This window comes from Equus quagga, chromosome 8, assembly GCF_021613505.1.
Source record: "Equus quagga isolate Etosha38 chromosome 8, UCLA_HA_Equagga_1.0, whole genome shotgun sequence".
NCBI classification, from domain to species: Eukaryota; Metazoa; Chordata; class Mammalia; order Perissodactyla; family Equidae; genus Equus; species Equus quagga.
Genome location: NC_060274.1, coordinates 3,485,065 through 3,507,039, shown reverse-complemented (window position 1 = coordinate 3,507,039; position 21,975 = coordinate 3,485,065). Strand labels below are relative to the sequence as shown.

The 21,975-nt window shown below is 47.2% G+C and overlaps 1 protein-coding gene across 1 annotated transcript in view; it reads right to left on the bottom strand.

Moving 5' to 3' along the window:
* Positions 1-8,685, bottom strand: part of LOC124243860 (uncharacterized) — a 98,252-nt gene extending 89,567 nt beyond the window's left edge. The window contains exons 1-3 of the mRNA XM_046669925.1: positions 8,552-8,685; positions 6,190-6,361; positions 4,041-4,146 (exon numbers count right to left, since the gene is read on the bottom strand). Of these exons, the coding sequence (XP_046525881.1) occupies positions 4,041-4,124 (84 nt within the window). The 5' untranslated portion in view covers positions 4,125-4,146; positions 6,190-6,361; positions 8,552-8,685. The remainder of the gene's footprint in view (positions 1-4,040; positions 4,147-6,189; positions 6,362-8,551) is intronic.
* Between the last annotated feature and the right edge of the window lie 13,290 nt (positions 8,686-21,975).

The window sequence follows — 21,975 nt, the reverse complement described above, 5'->3', positions numbered from 1 at the left end:
TGCTTTGGGACGATGAGGGGAGGGGACCCACAGGGGCAGGGGGAAGGATTTCTAAAGAGACACAGGAAATTTTAGGGACAATGGATATGTCCACTGTTTTGAATGTGGTGATGGTTGCACAGGTGTATACATACGTCAAAACTTATCAAAGCATATGGGTTTATGAATGTGTGGCTCCTTGTGTGTCCAGGACACCTCGCAAAAGCTATAAAACAAAGAAAAGCCTCCTTTGCCTCTAGAGGCCCCTGTCACCACCGTCAACTGTCTCATTTCCTCTAGCTTTACAGCCACCTTCTCTACCATCTTGCTTCCGTGATCTGATTTATTTATTTAATAAATTTATTTATTGCCACCATGATCTGATTTCTACTCTCACAACTCTACCGATCCCACTCTTGCAAAGGCTACTGCTTGCCCGCAGAGTGTGACACCCACCAGCCCTTATCCTAGCGGACCTTGTCATGGCATCCGACACTGGGGTCAACTCCCACTGCCTGGTTCATCGCCCTCGTCTCTCCGTTTCGGTGGTCAGTCTCCTGTTCTCCTCCTATGTTGATGTCTGCTCACCTCGTCTTTGGCGGATCCTCCCACTTGCCTACTTCTTTCAAGTTAGTTTGTCAGGGCTCTATTTTGCCCTTTGTGGTCCTCACCTACGTCTTCCTTAGGGATCTCAGCCACTCCTTCTTCTGTAGCCACCACCAGGATGCTGATGGCTCCACACCCCATCTGCCCTCCGACCTCTCTCTCGACTCCACACTCAGATCCATCGGGAGGTCCCGTCAGCCTCTGAAATCCCAGATGTCTGAATCTGAGCTCATTCTCTTCCCCCGAGATTCACCCCCTGACATTCCTTACCCCGAGCAACGTCACACCATCCTCCAAGTCAGAAAACGAGGAGCGCTCTGAGACTTCCCCTACATCCATAATCAGTCGCAGAGTCTTCCGAAGTCTATCTGCAAACAGTTGTCAAATTCAGTCCCTTGATTCCACATCCACCACTGTTCTTGATCTCAGCCCTCATCCTCTCTAACCCGGCTTTATCTAAATTCTCCTGTTTTCTCTCCCTCCGCCTGCCAGAGCGATTTTTCTAAAAGGTAAATCTAATCACTATCCCCCACTCCACCTACAAATCTTTCCATCTCTTCCCATTTCCTGGCACTCAATCTAATGTATATAAAAGCATCCGGGAGGATTGTTTGAGACACAGAGTCCAGCCTCACATCCCAGGGTTTCTGCTTCAGCAGCTCTTGGCGGGGGGGGGGGGGGGGGGGGGGGGGGGTGGGGGCTCAGGAGTCTACACTTTAACAAAACCCCAGGTGCTTTGGACGCAGGGCTGGGGGGAGCGGGGTATTCTGGAGGGGAAAGGGGCCCTTCAAGAAACCTGGAGATGTTTTTGATTTTTGGTTGTCATCACTGGGAGGAGGGCGTGCTAATGGCATCTGGCGGGTAGAGGCCCAGGGATGCTACTGAACATCCCAGGATGCACAGCACAGCCCCCACCCACCGCGCCACAGCGAAGAATTCTCCGGTCTAAAATGTCAGTGCCGCGAGGCGCCCTGGCCTGGAGCCCTTGCCCAGTCGAAAGCTTCTGCTTGGAATATGATTCCTGAGGGGGCGACTCTGAGCTGTGGTTGGCTGCGCTGGAGTCAGGCACCCTGCAGCCCAGAGGACCCGGGATGGTGGTAGCCTTGGGTACCTCTCCGTGTTGGCAACATGCCTAGTCTCCTTGTTCCTGCTCACTTTTCCGCGCCATGCTCTCTAGATGCCTCATCAGCTCCATGAGCTACTTAATATTCTTCCAATCAATTCCTTTTCTTCCCCCTGAGTTGTTCAGAATTAGTCTCTACTGTTTGTAGCCAGGCATCTAACTGGCACAGCCCTTGTGACTCAGTGTGTCTGGCACTAGAAAGAACTCAATAAATATTTGTTGAATAAATGTCATTACTGCGAAGGAAAGTAAAGAGGATGCATCGTAACCTAAAACCAGGGAAAACAGAATGGTCCAGCCAAACAACACGGTGCCACTTGTCTTTCCAGAGGATGTGTGTTGAAGAACCCAGAGGAGCTCGGGAAGCCCCCTCACCAAACCTATGATCAGAAGGAAATGCTACACCTGCTCCCACCACCAGGGCTCACAGACCCCAACGACCTTCTCCAAATGAATCCCCAAACCACCAACTAACTGACCCTTAGACCTTCATCCTAGGTCAGGGTCCAGATCCTGGAGATGGTCCAGCCATCCTCTCAGGAAGTTTCCTCGTCCAGAATGGAATTGCTACCTTCTCTAGGGGCCTCGGTCAAAACTTTGAACTTGCCCACTCCACAGGCCAAGCTGTGACCAGTGACCTACTTGCCTGACCAGTGACCCCACAGAGCCTGTGGGTTTGCAGATAGTTACATACAAACATTTCAGAGGAAGAGGCCACTGACTCAGGGACGGGCCATGTCAGTCCCACGTCCTAAGGAGCGACCAGGACCTCTGTAAGGGATGGAGCCCCGGGACAGGGTGGGAATAGGGGCACAGGTGGGGAGAAGCAGTAAATGCATTAGGACCAAAAGGGGCCTTGGGATCATCTAGTCTCTTCAAAGATGACAAAACTGACCAACCCAAGTTCATGGGGTCAGTGACACTCAGGTCACTAGGGCCCCCATCTTCTGACAAGGACCAGTTCCAGAATTCATAATGTCAAATACAACTTGAAGACGCTCTTTTTCTCTACTGCCCACTCTCCTGACTCACACACCACCTCCATGCCACGCCATCTTTCCTTCTCACGGGACTTCTGCAACCCCCCTTGGAGGTTTATCACCAGCTTTGAGGGCAGTCACCTAGATTCCGCAGACCTTTGGACTGCTCAGTTTTCCCAGGATATTCAGGGGGACCGTGTAATTAAGTCAATATTTTACAAGCACAGAAAATATCACACATTACGAGTAACAATTTATAGTTGTATTAAAATAAATATTAATATTTTATCTCATTAGGACCAACAGCAAAGACCATCAGCTGCATCGTGGAGTCCTCGGTCTCTCACCAGATGACGCATCCTCCCCTAAGAACAGGAATCAGACAAGGATGCCCACTGTCACCACTCTTACTTAACATAGTATTGGAAGTCCTAACCAGAGCAATCAGGCAAGAAAAAGAAATAAAAGAGATCCAAATTGGAAAGGGAGAAGTGAAACTGTCACTATTCGCAGATGATGTGATTTTATATATAGAAAACCCTAAAGACTCCACCAAAAAACTTTTAGAAATAATAAATGAATACGGTCAAGTTTCAGGAAACAAAATCAACCTAAAAAATCAGTTGCATTTCCATTAGCTCTGTTAGCGAATGCTCTGCCCCCCTTCAGATTTCAATGACCTAACTTGTAAATGAAAGACGTGGTATATAGACACAATGGAATACTATTCAGCCATAAGAAACAATGAAATCTGGCCATTTGTGACAACATGGATGGACCTTGAGGGTATTACGCTAAGCGAAATAAGTCAGAGAGAAAGTCAAATACCATATGATCTCACTCATAAAATGGACAACAAACACACACATAGCAACACAGTTTGGATTGGTGGTTTCCAGAGGAGACGGGGGAGGGAGGAGAGTGAAAGGAGTGATGAGGCACATGGGTGTGGTGATGGATTGTCATTGGTCTTTGGGTGGTGAGCATGATGTAATCTACACAGAAATTGAAATACGATGTACACCTGAAAGTTATATAATGTTATAAACCAATGTGACCTCAATTAAAAAAATAATAAACAACAAAAAAATGCCGCATCCCGCCCGGCCCCCCACCCCCACCCCCCCTCACCAAGCCAGCCCTCCAAGGCTGATGGGGCTCTGTTCTCAATGACTCCTGGTTTGTGACCTGGATTTCCACACACTTTTTCCCATCCCAAATCTGACCTTATTAGAGACCTGCCATATGAAAATAGTTCCAAATAAATGAAGGGGAAAGAAAGATAGGAACCGTTACATTTCTATAATTGGAATAGAGTCATTTCCTCTGTTACCAGTTATCCAAAATGGTACCTGTTCATGGGAGCTACTCGGTGGGTAACCACTCAGGAGAGAAGGAAGTGTGTGGTTTCGGTGAGTGTGAAGGCCGGCTGCCATGTTCTAGAAGAGGCTCCACCACCTGTTGTGAAGACAGAGGGCCAAATCAAGGTCCATTTCTGCTGAGGACCACCTCTCCAAAGGGTCTCACACCGGAGGAATATACAGCCACTCTACACACCCCAGATTAGAAGCGGCCTTTACCACCCAACGATCCATGTTGGGATGAAGACGAATGGGAGGATGAAAAACAGCAAGTGACTGTTTCTCTAAAGACACGGTTCATTCATGGACAGTCTTCCAGGCGCAGAGGTCAGGGTGGTCAGAAAGTCCAAAGTTGAAAATGTATTTGATTGCTGACTCCTTTTCTGTACAGCCGGGAAAACAGTTAACAATAGTGTGTTTTCCTTTCATGATGAAGAAAGAGATGGTCTGGTCCATGAGGAAAGCACTTTAGAATGGAAAGGACCCTCGAAGTTTTCTCAGGTGGTTTCCCAGCAGTGGAGGAGGATTTGGGGAGCCACCTCAAGCCTCTGTTGCTCCCTCAGTGGTCACAGAACAAGGCCTGTGGCCGTGGAGCAGAATGAAGCCAACCCGCCAAAGCTGGAGTTCCATCTACGGTGGGGGCCTCCTGGATGATGAAAAGACACTGGAGGCCAGGAGGCCCCGATGTCAGTGGCTACCATGATCTTCCATTAACTGTGTGGCTTTGAGCACTTAATTCCAAGCTCACATGGCTAAGAAATGGAAGATCAAGGATTCTGCCCAGGTGCGCTGGCTATTCCAACGTCTGTTAACTCTCTGGCACTCTGTTAGCAAATGCTCTGCCCCCCTTCAGATTTCAGTGACCTAACTTGTCAATGGAATTGGAAAGACCTTACCTGCCTGAGGCAGGAGTTCAAGTCAACATCTTGGGACCCTCTGGCTCCCAACTCCAAGGGGCTCATCCATCTGTACCCTAAACCAACCGGAGGTGAAGTGGCTCTATTTGTTCAGTAAAATGTGGGAGGTTTTCCCCACGGTCTTGGAGTAGTTTCAATATTACTGAAAGCCACTTGCTCAGATTTTCAGACTGGGGACTGAAATTTCTCTGGAACTCCTTCTATCCCCCCCATTACCTGGGGATGTGGAGATCTCATGGGACCTTCGATTCCAAGGTCTCCCCACTGTGAACGATGGTTGGGAAGACACATGTACGAATGGGTTTTAAATTATTGATGTGCTCGATCTATTTAGATGACTCCATGAGGCAGGGGTGTAGGAAGTCAAGTTTTAGTCAGTGGGTCCCAGCACCGGCCCCACATTAGAATCACCCAGGGAGTTTGAGCCTGATGCCGAGGCACCCCCCAGACTCTGAATGGAGACCCTGAATCACTGGGCAAACCTTGGTTTTTTGTTGTTTTGTTTTGTTTTGAACTATCCAAGGGCAGCCAGGGTTGAACACAGACCACTCAGGGCACAGAAGAGCTAACTCAGCTGGGAAGGAAAAAAATCGCATAATGGTGCTGCCATTTAAAAGTCATTTTAAAGACTCAAAAAAACTCCACATTATGGCCAAGAGTATTTAAGAACGTAATATATTTCATTTCTTTCTTGAATCTTTTTCATGAGAGTTGGAGGGGTATAAAAATCTGCTCTCCAGAGTTGCTAGATTTATTTTTGCGGAACGAAAACAGAATCCGAAAGCTCCCAAACAATGTAGTGTTTGTTTTTCCCCAGTGCTATTTTAAATAAAGTGGACTTTCAGGCCTGCTGCGGGATTTTCAGGCGTGGTTTTAATCTCCCTTTAATTCCCTAGAGAAACAATCAGGCCAGCCCTCCTTCCTGGACCAAAACAGGGAGTGCCCAGGTGGCCTCACCCGGAGGTGAGCGCTCAGAAGTGTCTGGTCGTCCACCCCCTCCTCTCCCCAGCTCCTCCTCGCCCCAAGCTGTCTCAGGTAGAATCTGTCTTTCGCCTTCCTCACCAACCCTGCCTTCACTCTCCCCGCTGGGTCTCCGCCGCCCTCCCTGGTGCCCCGCGCGCCCACTGGCGCACTGCGCGCTCAGGGCGCGGCTCCAGCTGGCGGGGGCTCCCTGGGGCCACGCGGGCCCCCCCAGTCCGGGCACGTTCAGGCCCGGGACTCACCGCGGTCCCGCGTCTCCAGCCGGTTGTCACAACACAAGCCAGCCGCGCCTGGCGACCGACGCGCGTCCGTGCGCTCAGCGTCCCCTATCCTCGTCTACCGTTCTATCCAACAGCTGCCTGGTTCATGCTGGAATTCACTGCTGATTTGTCCTCGCGATGTAATTGTCTTGCTCTGTTTAGATTGAGAAAGCTCCTTGGGGTTTTTGCATCCTCTCTTGTTGCCTGGAAACTAATGGGCACTCAGGAACACCATATGCACTTCCATCTTTAAAAACTGCATGCACGTGTGGATACTTACAATTAAACTAAATATATAGTCTGATAGGACCTGATTAGGCTAAATAACTCTCAAAATAGAAGTCATTTTCTGTGTCTGTTATTCAATCAATCACATCATTCCATCCTTTCAGGGGCTTCCACGGGTCAGATCCTGACACCAGAAGAGTGACAAGGGAGACTAGAACATCCTTGGGATGGGGGGTCTGTGGGTGAGCCCCCATTCCTGTAGGGGCCCATGTCCCCATGGTAGGAAACACAACTAAAGCTTCTGGACTTAACTTGTTTACTCCAACCAGGAAGTGAGCAGTTACACGAAAGAGAGATGGAGCCCCTCCCCGCCCCACCCCCGCCCACAAGTCACTCCTAACCTCATCCCCTTTGCCCTAAGGGGACAGGGCCTGGACAGGGTGCCGATCCAAGAGGAAGGAAAAAAACCAGTTTGTAAGCGAGTTCCTTTATTGATTATAAAACTACAAGCCCGCTCCCCTCCATCCTTAAAGCCTGAGAACTGTACGTGTGGCAGACCTGCTGACGTTTGAATCTCAGCCCCTACAGTGACTGCTGTGTGACAGTGGGCAAGCTGATGGCCTTTCTGGGCCTCAGTCCTCTCATCTGCAAAATGGTGCCTACCTCACAAGGATTCAAGATAATTAAAAGTGTTTATACATGGGCAGTGTGCAGCATTAAAGAAAAAATTACTCTGGGGCTTGTTAAAATAGTGAGTTTATTCAGGACTATTGCATTAGGTGTCAAGACTCTCACAACAGGGAGAGAGGTCAGGCTCAATTCCAAAGAGAGCATAGACCACTGGGGGTTGATGGGCCAGGAGCAGAGTGGAGGGTCAGTGGATAGAAAATTGGGGTCAAGAGTCGGGGATTCTTGCTGAGGGCAGGCCAGGACGATCAGCTATCCAGGGCGGCGAATCTCTCTAAACCAACTTAGCAGGATTCCTTCACCAACTGGACAAGCCAGGCCAAGGGCAGGGCCAAGGATGAGGCCTAGTCGACAAGAGGCTCAGAGGAGCCCCGCTGACTCAAGGTCGGTCAAGGAGAGAGTCTGTCCTTGGAGACAAAGTCTGGAGGACTCTACATACTTCGTAAACATTAGCAATTATTGTCACATTTCACATGCTGTATAGAATACTTTTAAAAACATCCGAGGAAAGCAAACAATTTATCAAAGAAGAAATACTAACAGTCAACACATGAAAATAAATTAAAAAGTTCAATTTTACCATTCATCAAAGAGATCCAACAAGAAGTCTTTTTCTTTTGCCTACCAAATTAACATTTCAAAAAATTATAATACCACATGTTTTAGGAGTGAATGGAAAGGACGTTCTCAGAGACCACATTGGAGTGTACGTTGGTATAAATTTTCTGGAGGAAAAGTCACCAAGAACAATTCAAGATATTCAGACTCTCGGCTTCCTTTTCCAGAAGTTCACCCCAAGAAAAGTCAGAAGTGTACATAAAGACACGTGAACATCGCTGTTCACTGAAGTGTCCTTTATAATTCATAGAAACCTATATATTGGAGGACACAGCTATTTACTTGGGTGGTATTTATAAAGTCCATAAAAAAGGAGGGCAAACTAAATGTTTGTTTTGGAAATTTGTTTTCAAAATGATGGTGATAGGGGAAAGCTACACAGCCAATAAAAGCCTGTGGTAGGAAAATGTTTAATAACGTGAGAGGATTCTCATGTTAACGTTTCGTAGCTCTCTTTATCTATGCATAGATACGAAAAGGCAAATGCACAAAGATGATAAAGAGGTGATATCCAGATAGTAGAACCATGAATGATTTTTGTTTTCTAATTTAAACCTCTCTGTATTCTCCTAGGATTTTTACAAGCAGGAAAAACCTAGTTATTAAAAAGGGACAAAAGCTTATCATTCTATTTTGATATTTAGAAGAAACAATCCCTTTAAGCCGATACAATCATGCATCGCTTAACACCAGGATATGTTCTTAGAAATGCATCATTAGGCTGTTTCGCCGTTGTACAAACGTCACAGAGTGTACCTACACAAACCTAGATAGCACAGCCTATGACACACCTAGGTCGTGTGGTACTAACCTTATGGGATCTCTGTTGTATATGCGGTCTGTCGTTGACGGAGACGTCGTTATGTGGCGCAGGACTGCACTTCCTTCATAAGTACCGAATGTCATGGAACATTTCCCAGAATCCTCCTGCTTCCTTTTGTTTGTGTTGTATCACTGTCAAATGCCTCGCCTCCTAAGAAATAGCTTTTTTTCCCCTCAATCTGGTATTTCCATTTGTAGAACAATGAGACAAAGCATAAGAAAATGCTTTAAATACTGTTACTCAGGAACCAAAAGTACTATTATAATTAATCAGAAGAATCGTCATTCCGTTCAGAAAACTGGTGCAGGATTACGAGGGCATCGAAGTCTCAGTGACTTATCATCTTTAGTTACTTCTCTCGATGGGGGTGATAAAACAGATGACCAACATGAGATAAAGCCTCAGAATTCCTCTTGATAAAAAATGAACTTACTTTTCTATTTCTGCTATTTAATTACTTTTTAAAAAATATGTCAAATGTCCTTAAGCTACTACTGAAAAAGAACAGCAACTTAGCTGACAAATGAGCAGTAGTGTTGGCTACATTCTTCCCTCCTCGGAGGGCTTCGCAGAGATAGGGGACGATCCCCCCAGGTGCGGTGACGCTTACAGAAGGCTGGGTCTTTCTTCGGGAGTGTGGAAGGTGGGCTGTGCAGCAAAGCATAGAATTCCTTAGGTTTACCTCTCAGCCCTGCCACTTAGTAGCTCTGGAGACTTGGGCGACCCTCCTTAAAACTACCCATCCCTGCTCCTGGGGGGCCCTGCAAGACCCTCTATGACCTGCCCAAGCCTGTCACCTCCCTCTGGGCTCCCTGCTCATTCACCATTCGGGCTTCCTTGTGGCTCAATCCCGCCACTTAGCTGATCTCCCTGCCTGACCGCTAGCCCCCCAGGTTTGAGTGGCCGGCCCCCTCAGCTTCTTAAAGTATTTCTCAGATTCATCTTCTCAGTGACAGCTACCCAGCTGCCCAACTGCAGTGGCAGCCACCGTCCCACTGTACTTGATGTGCTTTTTCTTTTTCCCATGGCGCAGATCACCTTCTGACATACCTCACCATTTTCCTCATTATTTATTGTCTCCCACCACTAGGATACAAGCCCCACAAGGATGTGCGCAGTGCTGCATCCGGAGCCCTCAGACCAGCACTGGTCCGCACTCGGCATCTAGCAAGTGAATGATTGTGGTGGCTGCGTGGTACGATGCACGTAGGGTGCCCAGCTCAGAACAGGTGCTCTGTGTTCCTGAGCTGTAGCGGCCAGTGGCATCCACCCCACCCTTCTCTGGTCACATCCTCATTTCTCCACCCCCAATGTGTGAGGTCAAACTACAACCAACCTCTCCCCAAAATCTGTGTTCTGCAGGGAGTGACCCCCGGGCAGAAACACGAGACCCTGACAGACTCCCCCATTAGTGCCTACAGCCCAGATCCCCAAGGCTGCTCTGGTCCCACCCTTCCCAAAGCCTGGTTCCTCAGCTTTTCCTTCCATCCTTTTTAGCTCCCATAGCCTTCTCAGAACTTTCTTTTTTGCTCAAGTTGAAGCAGAGTTGGCTTCTGTCTAGAAACCTAAATATAGATTTAGTTTTCTCTATTTGAATGCTTTTACGGGTAGTGAAAACCAAGATTAGAAAGTCGCTCGTCTTTAATTAACAACTGGACTCAGCCCCAGATGTGGTAGCGTGTGGCTTCTGCCCAAACAACCCTCAAAGAGTCACTTCCTCGAACTGGAAAACCACACAGGCTATCTCGCTCTGCAGACGGTAGAAGCTGTCAAGATACAAGCAAAGCTGCAGATTAAACCCCCCAGAACCACGCAGTACGAATCCTAGTGTTAATTACTAGGAGGATCCGATACCGAAGAAATACAGTTAAAAATCCCCCATCCTTCCCAGAACCCATGGCCCTTGACTTACACCGCGATCCTGTTAGCAGAAAGGACATCCGTTTGTTTGCCCATTTCTGGTTGCTATCGACGTTCCCAGTGAATTGATTTTTGAGTTACCAGCTGCCTTGCTGCTATGTTGAGAAAGCATCAGATCACTATCTTATTTGGCTACTTAATACTTTAGGTAAAGATGGATATAAAAGATAATCAAAGGGTAAACAAGGCAGGTTGTGAAGTATAAACTGGAGTGCTGAAGTCTAAAGGTGGTGGATAATGCCATCGCATTTGCAACTCTGATAGAGGGACCGCGGGAGCCAGTGGGGAGAAGACTGGGTGACCCTGAGAACCCCATTTCATGCCCGATTCTTCTGAAGCCTGCGTGTCGTTGTCCTACCTGCCTGTAGATTTCTCTCGGTGCTGAGAAAGCAGAATACGAGAGCACTTCACGGGGGTTGTAGTACCCGTTTCCAATGAGGGAGGATGCATCTAACAGGAGAGAAGACAGGGGCAAAAATAGCTCCACCTCAGGGGACAGTAGGACAGGAAGGGGGGTAACTGTGGGCGTGCAGTGGCTCCAGCAAGGAGGTGACACTGAGTTTTCAAGTGTGACAGTGACTGCTGCGTCTATTAGCACAACCACAAGCACAAGCAGCCTGCGAGTCTGGAGTTTGTGCAGGAAGTAGCTGGGATGACAATGATCTGAAAGGAGGGCTGAGTGGTCAGGGTCCACCATGAGGGGACAGCCAGGGGCTGGGCCAGAGCCAGGGGCCTGGGCTGAGCAGGCGCTCAGCACATGCTCCTGGATTACCTCCTTCCCTTTAAAATCTCCATGGACCGTCAATATTTTAAAATATGAGTTAAATACGAGTAAAAAGTATGAGTCAATGAGTTTACAGGAGTGAAGAAGATCAAATGGACCCCAAATCTGAATTAGGGGAAGGAAAGAGTCTATACCAGCTCTTTCAGTCCTGCAAATCAACGGGGAGATGAGGGAAGAGCCAATGCGAACCATTTCATCCTTAGAATTAAGTATCAATTTAAATCTGAACTACAGCCGAGTTCAAATATGCGCTGATATCTAATTGCAAACACATAATGCACAAAGTACTTTTGTTTAAATCTTCTTTCTTTGCCTGCTTGAAGAAACCCAGAAAAGACAAGACAAGAGAAAATTAATCTTTTCAGTGAAGATTACAGTGATCATGGGACCATGAGTAGCTTTCCTTTCTTTGCTCCGAACTGATCTTTTACTTTTCAAATTTTAATATTATACAACCACGAGGGGTTGATTAATGTCACTAGAGATCTAGTGTCTCCTTTTGTTGTAAATTATAGAATTTGTACTTGATTGTAAGATTGTAAGCTTTTATGAGATACTAAGTGTTTTGAGAATGGAAAAACCACGTGAGTAACGTCCTGCAGTCAAGAATTGATACACAAACAGAACAGACCCCTAAGGAGTCAGAGGGAGCCTGTGGCAGCCGTGGGAGAGGTTTTTGTATTTATTTAACGATTTCTCGTGTGTTCGTTTTGCCAGTGGCTTTAAACTGGAGAGCACAGGTGAGTACCTTGCCCTGAGCTCACTTTTTGTTGTGGTTTTCGTTATTTTAAGAAATGATTATCTGGCCGAAAAGCATAGAGAATTCTGAATAAAGGCGATCAATTTCTCACTTTGGGTTTACTGTGCCCTAAATGGTCCCTTACTTAATAACAATGAGCTGTAAGAGGCTACTTCCAAAGAACACGCAGGGGATGCTTTTGAATCCTTACAGCTGGCAGAGGAAACGAGGACAGGAAGAAAAGCAGAGGATGCCCACCCCGGCCGCACACTGCTAACTCTGGGTGACGGCCACCTCTTTCTCCCGACGTGAAATTGAAATTCACATTGGGGGAGAATCGTAGTAAACCAGAACGTCCCTGGAAAGTCCAGCACTTGTGGTTATGGTAACGGTATAACTTTGCATTTCCCCTCTGTCCAGGAAGGAGATGACTCATCGAGAGATGAAGGTGCTTCTGGCCTGGGTGATGCTCGCTCCCTCCCGTAAGTGTGGATGGGGAGGGAGGCAGGGTCTCTCTGTGCCTGTGGAGGGACTTCCTTTGCGGAGAGAAAGGGCCACAGAGCAAAGACACGTCCATCATGACACTATGACTCTGGGTGCCACAGGAAAACACAACCGCGGGGCAGGCTGTCCTGACAGTTTGTCCTCGGAAGGACATGGGCGGGTCCTCCCAGTGGTCAGAGTTTGACAACCACCAGCACATTTGCCTAAGTCCTTGGTGACAGCCACTGGGGCCCGGGGTTCCTTTGCTTCCCACTGGTGACCGTCAAAGCCTTTTGCAGGGCAAATGGGTGAGCCTTTTATCTAATACCAGATGAATGTTTTTCAAATAAACTTTATTTTAAAAAACATAACTTCATTTGTCTTAATTGCAAGATGCATAATACAGTCTCACAAGCAGCGAGGATGGTAGCAAACCTGAGGTCGAATGGAGGAGGAACCTACTCCAGGTTGATCTGGGCGACCTACTGAGGCCTTGGGGCGCAGGGAACGGGGACTCGCAACTTTTCCTCTACACATCCGGTATCTCCCGTCACAAGGAGCATGCGTCATTTTATAGTTTTTAAAAATCTGATAAGGAGAGCTTTAACGGAAAATGATTCTACTATGTGATGCCCGACGTTCAGTTGCATATGGCGGAATTTTCTCTTTCCATCTGTCAAGTATCTGGGATTGTAGAAATTATGCAAGACAGCTTCTGGGTCCTTCCAGCATGGCTGGTAAACAAACCTGTGCCGTGTCAACACAACCCACTATAAACAGATTGTTCACAGTTCAATGATATCCAAGAGCAAATCTGACGGTACCCCTGAAGGACATCTAGATGCTTCTCTTGGCAGCACCACCCTCCATCACCCTCCATCACTGGAGTGCATGCAGAGGCAGGGGCCCACAACACCAAGCACTTGGAATTCACCATCTCTTGATTTGCTGGACCAGTCAACAATATCAACATGCTGTACCAGAATCAGTCAGTCATGTTCTGGAAACAATAGCAGGCTCTCCGGCCCCAGCTGAAGGGACAAGGCTTTCATTCTCTGTGATCCAATGTGGGGATGTTAATGGTTCTATTTCAGTTAAAGAAATTGGTGTCTCGCAGAACAGACATGGCTCTGAGACATAGCCGGCTTTACTGGCTGAAAAGGCGACTCTGGACATTTCAATAAACCCAATCCACGTGAAACAGTCTAAGTACAGGGGGGCAGTCACACCAGCGAGGCTGCCGTGATGCCCGCAAACTGTGTGGGCTGCTTCTGTCCATACCTCTCCCACAAATAGGGTCCGGAAATATTCCACATATATGTTTGGACAACGATGTAACGATATTGATTTGGGTTTGTTTCCTTAAAAGCTAACGCTGAAGGCGTTTCCCATAGACAAGTATCAGAACTGTTTTAAGCTTCAGAGAGTTTGGTTGGACCTAGAGGATGAGGGAAGTTTGGAGAGGGGCTGGCCTGCACACTGCCCAGGAAGGTGGGGCCTGGGAGGGTGGACAAAGGGGACAACTTGGGCACTTTACAAAGCCCACACAAATGGGTCCTTCTCCCTCCCTCCCTGCTCCCCAGCTGTCTCCTCCTGCTCCTGCAGGGCCAGCAGACAGAAAGTGACAGGGCATTGGCTAACCCATTCCTTCCATTCACATCTCTCCCCGGGTTCTGCTATTCCACCCACCCATCACTTCCTCTAATGCTTCACGTCCTCCCTTCTCCCCTTGAAAATAAAAATTCCAGAGCCAGCCCAGTGGCACGGCAGTTAATTGCAAACGTTCTGCTTCAGTGGCCTGGGGTTCGCCAGTTCGGATCCCGGGTGTGGACATGGCACCGCTTGGCACGCCATGCCGTGGTAGGCGTCCCACATATAAAGTAGAGGAAGATGGGCACGGATGTTAGCTCAGGGCCAGTCTTCCTCAGAAAAAAGAGGAGGATTGGCAGCAGGTGTTAACTCAGGGCTAATCTTCCTCAAATAAAAAGAATTCCAACAACTTATTCTGGGGCAAATGGGCCACCTCCAGTTGTCTTGCACAGCCTTGTAGATATCTGTGTTTTACGACAAAATTCGAATCTTCAGGGCACTGATAATAAGTGCGTGCATGCTGAGTTCAGGGATGGGGTGACAATAGAAAACGAAGAAATCAGGCCAATTCCAGCCCTTTCCACGGTCTCGCGTGCAGCTGGAAACAGCCGCATTTGTGTTCAGAAAGCACAAGTCTATTTCTTACTCAGTCGATCTTTATGTAACTCAAAAATTCTCTTTCTCTTCGTAACTCAGCTCTGCATTTATTTCCTAACGAGGTCTATCGGCAATTCTCAAACAAAGTAACTTAGAAACAACGCACAGCAAGCTATTACTGACACGACCGGAGTTCCATTTTCCCTGGACAGCCAATTGTCCTTTCCCAGTCCACCGGTGTGGGGTCCCTTCACCTGCTGCTGCCTGTATAGCATTTCAAACGCATTTTTCTGAGATTCTGGCCAAGATTCCATTGTTTTTGGAAGAGTGGCTATAACTTCTCCCTGGAGTTGCTAGGCTCCTAGCACAGATAGGCATCCCCAGAAAAGGTGCCTGTGACTTTGAGGCGCGTCTTACATGGAGTCGGAGAGCAAAGCATGCAGAAGAAATCACCTTCTTCTTCATGCGCCTTCGACTGTGGGGCCTTGGGCACCCACGCGAGCCCGTCTCCCTGAGATGCTGTGCTTTATAATAACTGTGGGATTATTCAAGATGCTCTATCGTTAGATTTTCTTCAGTCGACCCTTCCGTGACTCCCGGTGTTTCTCCGCAGACCCTGGGACGATGCAGAAGTGGGTGCTCGCTGTTCTTGAGTCATGAATGAGCCCTTTGTTTGAGTGGCTGTCCCCACTATGAGGGGCGATTGTTCCGGAACTCTCTGGCTCGACTGTCTCTGCCAGGCCAGCACCGCAGCCAGCGGGGCTCACATTCAGGGGCTGTGCCCAGCTAGTAGATGCGGCGATGGCCGACCACGGTGAACACCAGGTCACCATGCGCCACGTTTGTCCTCCGCACCAGGGAAAACAGCGCTCACCCCATCTCGGGCCAGCTCCCATTGTCCCTTGTCCAGGGGTGGAGAGACAGCGACCAACTAAGGGCCCTGAGAACATGGTGGACCTGGGATTGCAGCCAGGTGGCTGGGCCGGGGTGCTGCCAGCCCATCTGCCTCCCTGTGAGCAGACACTCGAACACAGTGCCCCTTCTTCTCTCCCATTCTGCCAGAGAGCTGGGTTCGTCTCAGAGGGTCTTTTCATCAACTGCCTGGAATATGAAATGAAACTCATGCTTTCATCATAGAAACCACGCAATTCCATCCCAAACTCTGTTGTGTGACAAAATAATAAAATCTAGGTCACTTTCTGTAATCTCTCTACAATCATCTTAACTTGAAGGGTACTGGCCCCTCCGTTCATAAAGCGACAAAGTGTCGAGTCCATGCTGGCAGGACGTCCAGAGCAGATTTGCAGAGCCGTTTTCCTGGACGTGTGACACAAACTCAGGGAAGCGGGGTGGCCACATCCCCCCTCTGCCGACCCCAGGACCCATGTGGAATTACTGTGGTGTTAAGTGTACAGGATTTGCTCTTCAACGTTGACTCTGCCTATGTGTGTCTAGTATTTTTAGCGATGTGTAGGATTTATCTATACCGAAGCTCTAACGTCACATTTCCCATCTTTTTATCTGGCCCCACTGCTGTTGAAGCCGGCCAGTCTGTGGCATTCTGTTAGGGCAGCCCAAGCAGAACAATATAGACCAATCGCTGTCGGAAAGAGCAACTCAATGTCAGTTGTCCTCCGCCAAAATCATTGCTCTTGGCAGACATGTCCTTTCCTTTTAAAGATTGGTACCTGAGCTAACATCTGTTGCCAATCTTTTTTCTTCTTCTTCTTCCTCTTCTTCCCAAAGCCCCCAGTACATAGTTGTAGATGCTAGTTGTAGATCCTTCTGGCTCTGCTATGTGGGACGCCACCTCAGCATGGCCTGATGAGCGATGCTAGGTCTGTGCCCAGGATCCAAACCAGCGAAACCCTGAGCCACCCAAGCAGAGTGTGCAAACTTAACCACACGGCCAGGGGGCCAGCCCCAGCAGATAGTACCCTAAATTACACCTTTTCACAGGTCAACTCATTAAGTTATAGAGGGAACAGTGTCTAATTAGTCTCATATCTCAGGTACCTCTCATCCAGTAGAAGCAGGATAAATATTTGCTGAAGAAATGAATTATTCTGGGCCCACTGGGATGCTATCCTGTTCAAAGTAAAATATTCTATAAATACTTATTAGAGTTTGCTCATAAAATCAGAAAAAAATTTGTACACTATTTGGAGGTGGCTTTTCAATACGCAGGTCTGCGTGTCTGTGGTCCTCAGAGCAGACCCACCCCTCTGGTAATGTTATGGGATAGAGCTATCAAAGTGATATGATTGTAAGCGTTCATCTGGAGGCAATGATAATGATGATTACAGAGGTAGCCTAGCGAAGGCTTGGAACCTCAGTCAGCGGGGAACTCTGGGAGAGGAGGGTCTGAGATGAAGCTTCCAGAAGGGGGATGTCCAGTATGACCCAGCACCATTGTCCCATGGCCATGCTGAGCCAACGGGCAAATAAAACTGATGTGTGATAACTTTCATCATTCTGGTCACCAAGTTATCCTCCACGTGCCGTGAATAACACGTGGCTGGGGAAGAGAGCATGACACCTAGAAAGGGAGATTCTCATATTCTGATACAGTAACGTTCAGGGTCTCTGATGGCAGAACACACAATTTGTAAGATCCGCCTCAAGTATTTGCTGTATTTCTTGCTTTAGAGCAGTGGTTCCCGAACTCCACTGCACACCAGCCTCTCCTGAGCCCCTTCCCAGGTCTACCGAACTAGGATCTCTAGGTTGGGGTCTGGATCATCCGCGTCTGAAAATGTTTCCCCAGTATTTCAGCTGTTCATTTCAGCACAGATGACGGGCACTAGGAACTGATATATATACGGTAGAAACCAGGGGTTCTCAAAGCGTGACCCAAAGACTTTTGAAGGTCCCTGGACACTTTGAGGGTCTTGGTTTTTATTCCTAATACAGGAAGGGTTGGTAGACGTAATCCATGTAAACATAAGCTCTGTGCTTCCCTCAATAAGTTTTAAGAGTATGAAGGGGTCTTGAGACCAAAAAGTTTAGGAACTGATGTACAGACAATTTTCTGGGGTTTTAGGCCAGTATTTGCTAAATATTTGAATATATCTAAAACTACTTCTTAAAGATTCACTACCATTTTTTGCAGGTTTCCATACAATCCACTTCCATAAGGTAGAATGGCCCAAGACAGCAGAGAATGCAGCTGATGAGTATCCCACTGACTTTCATGGAGAACCAACAGTGATATAAAAACATTTATGCATCCTCCAGAAACTGCATTAGGGACACCATCCATTATATTGTATATAATATAAATATAAACATGACACAAAAATAATTGTCTCTAAGAAAAAGTTTATGTCTTTTAATGTGTTAGTGTTTCTTGTTATTAGATATTGATATTACTTAACTCACTATTTTTAATTTTGACTTCGCTACTAGAAAGCTCAGAGCTAAATTTTGTGTTCAGGGCATAAATAATAAATCAGTTTGAAATGAGATGGTAAAACACAATAGATATTTTTATTTTTAAATTCCTCAGGGAAATAGGAGTATAGCCCCCACCACAGGTGTGCATTAAATGGTTGGAGAGAAAAACCTCAGAATACTGTAGCCAGGAAGGGGTTGATTTTGCACATATAAGTGCCAGAGAATGACGTTTTTTGATTAGTGAAGATTTTTTGAGGTGGTAATAATTACAGGTGACCTTGAGCTGGTGACGTGCAAGTGTTGTCCCAAATGCTTTACACACACGCCATCATACTCCTTATGGGATCCGCCATGTTGTCTCATCCCCATTGTATGAAGAGGAGACGGTAACGCAGAAGTTTAATGAGAGACGGCTGACAAAGGACAATGTCAGTATGGGAACTCTAGTCTCCAAGGCTCTAAAGGCCACATTTAACATCAGTGAGGTACCTACTCCCAGACGGTCCAGGGAAGGTGCTCAGTCTCTAAGCTGGGCGTGGCACCACCATCCCCGGCCCCTGAGGCAGCATCCTCTGAACCGGTCAGCATCTGGACAAAGGCTCTGCGGGTCTGCACTGGGCCACTCTGGGCATCCACAGGTTGCAAAGGCATTTGAGAGCAGTTCTGGTAACGCACAAGTGTTCTTATTGCTTATTTCACATAGACTGTTAGTTCAGGGCTTGCCTTGAAGGACACACCACGGTTGGCTGAAATTTCCATGCCAAAATCGATGGTACCAAATTATGGTTTCAGAGTCAGTGTAACATACCAGATCCCGCAGATCACCACCCTCAACGGAGATGTGCGACTTCCGGGAAACCACAGAACTATAGTTTCTGACTTATGGCATCTACTTTTTCTGGAAATAAAGCAGATCAACATAAAACCCATCTTAAAGTGCCAGAGTATTCCCTGACTACAGGACATTAAGCCATCTGCGCTCAACCTTGGGGATTTCACATGCACGTCCACTTACTGACGTTCCATGATCTCTCGCTACAATTTAGGAAGCTTAATCCTCTGGGGTGGGAGCCCCCAACCCCTGTGATGGGAGAATTTAATGATAATATCACTACTGATGCAGCGAGAGCATCGTTCCTACCTTCTTACTTCCATGGACACATTTTATTACTTTTTTCCCCATGGACTCAAAGATTTGAAACACAAACCACATTTATTAAGTGACATATCCCGTTTGAGTAATCCAATAGTCCTCACCATTATTCAAATTGAACCTTTAACTTCTGATTGATATGAGCTACCAGCTTGAAATACTTTCACTAAAAGAAAAATGTTCTAGTGAGTGTACATAGAAGGAGTTCTTGGGGCCGGCCCGGGGGCGCAGTGGTTAAGTGCACACATTCCACTTTGGTGGCCCAGGGTTCGCCGGTTCGGATCCCAGGTGCGGGCATGGCACCGCTCATCAAGCCATGCTGTAGCAGGCGTCCCACATATAAAGTAGAGGAAGATGGTCATGGCTGTTAGCTCAGGGCCAGTCTTCCTCAGCAAAAAGAGGAGGATTGGTGGCAGATGTTAGCTCGGGCTAATCTTCCTCAAAAAAAAAAAAAAAAAGAAGAAGGAGTTCTTAATCTGGGGTCCATGAGCTTCACAAAACACATGCACATTTCTCTTGATAGGTGGTGCATATTCTTAGGCGTATACTGGAATACAGCTCTCTTGGGGGTTGTATCAGAAGGTTGTACAAAAGGTTAAGTACCAGTGCCAAACAGCCTTATTATGATAATATTTGATTATCATTAGAATTCTTAAAATCCTGGTAATTGCTAGCAGTAATTAAGGCCAATGAACCTTTGTCAACCCCTGGAAGTTCCAGAACCTCAGATGGGGCAGCACTAAGGAGAGACCATCTCAGACGAATTCTAAATGCCTCGGTGATCTCTTCCTGACCAGTTCTTAACATCCTCCTCAAGAAGAAGTACAAGGCAATGAATTTCTCTTTTATTCAAAACATTAAGAAATTGTAGCATAGCGACTTAGAAAACCTTCTCAAACAGTAACAGCATGAATAGACATCACGTATCATGGGCAGAACCTTTCTCGTTTTTTATTAAGGGTCATCAACCAGGGCAACATTCCTGTTCCACTCATCGGCTTTTCAGACCAAAGAACAAGGCACACAAAACTCCATCCCACAAATGCAAACGAGGAAAAAGTGCTTCGTGTCGTCCTGTGGCCAGCTAAGAGGGAGAGATGGGGAGGGGACCCAGAGACAGAGAGAGGGTGAGGAAAGGAAAGGAAAGAAAGAAAGTGACAGGGACATGGAGATAGACTTGCAGGGGAAGAGAGGGACCTACACACTGTAACAGCAACATGACCCAGAAGACACAGGAAGACAGGAACAGATGCTCAGCAAAGTTAACGACTTTAGGAAAGTCTTTAAAAACCTTGTTGCTATTGGAACGATGGGCAGAAACCCGGGCCTCTTAACTATTGATATTCGCACCCAGTGCAAAAGAGACCACGTTATGATGCTGTGCACCTTGACCTCACAGTCAGTTCACTCCCAACCTGCTAGGGCACGTCCAGAGGGGACCTCCTCCCCCAGGACTGGAGCGGCAGATGCCACGGGGTGGGGGAGGTGGGGCAGCCAGAGCATCACAGGGCTTGAGTCTCAATTTCACCTCCTCACGGTCGCTAACTTTGCCTCTCTGGGATTAATACGCTCGTTTTAAATAAAAGCAATCTAGCTCTCTGCATTCAAACAGGGGTCAGAGAAGAAAAGCTATTCAGTGGGGAGGGTTTTTGTTCTGGCAACTCATCTGGTGGCTGATCTAGCTCCCAGGGAACTCAGTGCTTCCTGTCTAACTCAATTTGTGCCTAGCACGAGAGAGAGAGAGAGAGAGAGAGAGAGAGATAGATAGAGAGAGAGAGAGAGGGAGAGAGATTAGAGCAAAGACCTCCACGAGAAAAATAGAAAATCGGTTTTCAAAAATGTAAGGCTTCAATGGAAAATATAATTAAGACTTGACATGTTAAAGTCTAACGAGATAAACATTAAAGTAGTTATTGACTTTTACAAAATAAGTCAAAAATTGAGGTAATACATTACTCTTCTATAATCAGCCTTATCTGATTATAGTACTTTTTTTCCTTCTCAATCTTAGAGTTAAATACACTCTGACCCACGGAGGAAAGATCTAGAAATCAGCCTGGACTTAGCCGGGAAGGGTATGTCTCCTATAAGGCAGAGGAGTTTTACTCTTTACTCAAATAATAAATAGAAATTTTCTTCTTTTTAAAATCACTATATACCACGGTACAAAGCCACTACGATTTTCACACACTGATTAAAAGTACGGAAAACGCACACATCTACCCCGTGCCCCCCAGGAACTCCCTCCCCGCTTTCTCCCTCAAAGGAATCGCTCCTCCAGCCCAGGACGTTTTGTTCCACGTCTGGGGACAGCTTTCTGCATTCTTCCCCTCTCCTCTGGTTACTCCTTCTTTCTGGAGCACAAAAGGTATTTTGTGAGCAGCGCTTCAAATACAAACAAATTTCATCAGAAGCTGCCCCTCGCTCCCGCTCACACCTCAACGCAGCCACTGAAAACAACGCCTGCAGCTGTGCTTGAGAAGACCTGTGTGGGGGTGTGTGTGTGTGTGTGAGTGTGAGACTGTGTGTGAGTGTGTATCTGTGTGAGAGCAAGTGTGTGAGGCTGTGTGAGAAAGTGTGTGCCTGCGTGTGAGAGCGAGTGTGAGGGTGTGTACGCATGTAAGCATGAGTATGTGTGAGTGTGAGGGCACTGTATGTATGCGTGTGTGCAAGAGTATGACTGTGTGTAAGGGTGCGTATGTGTGTGAGCGTGAGTGAGCATGTGTGTGCACTCGTGTGAATGTGTGAGG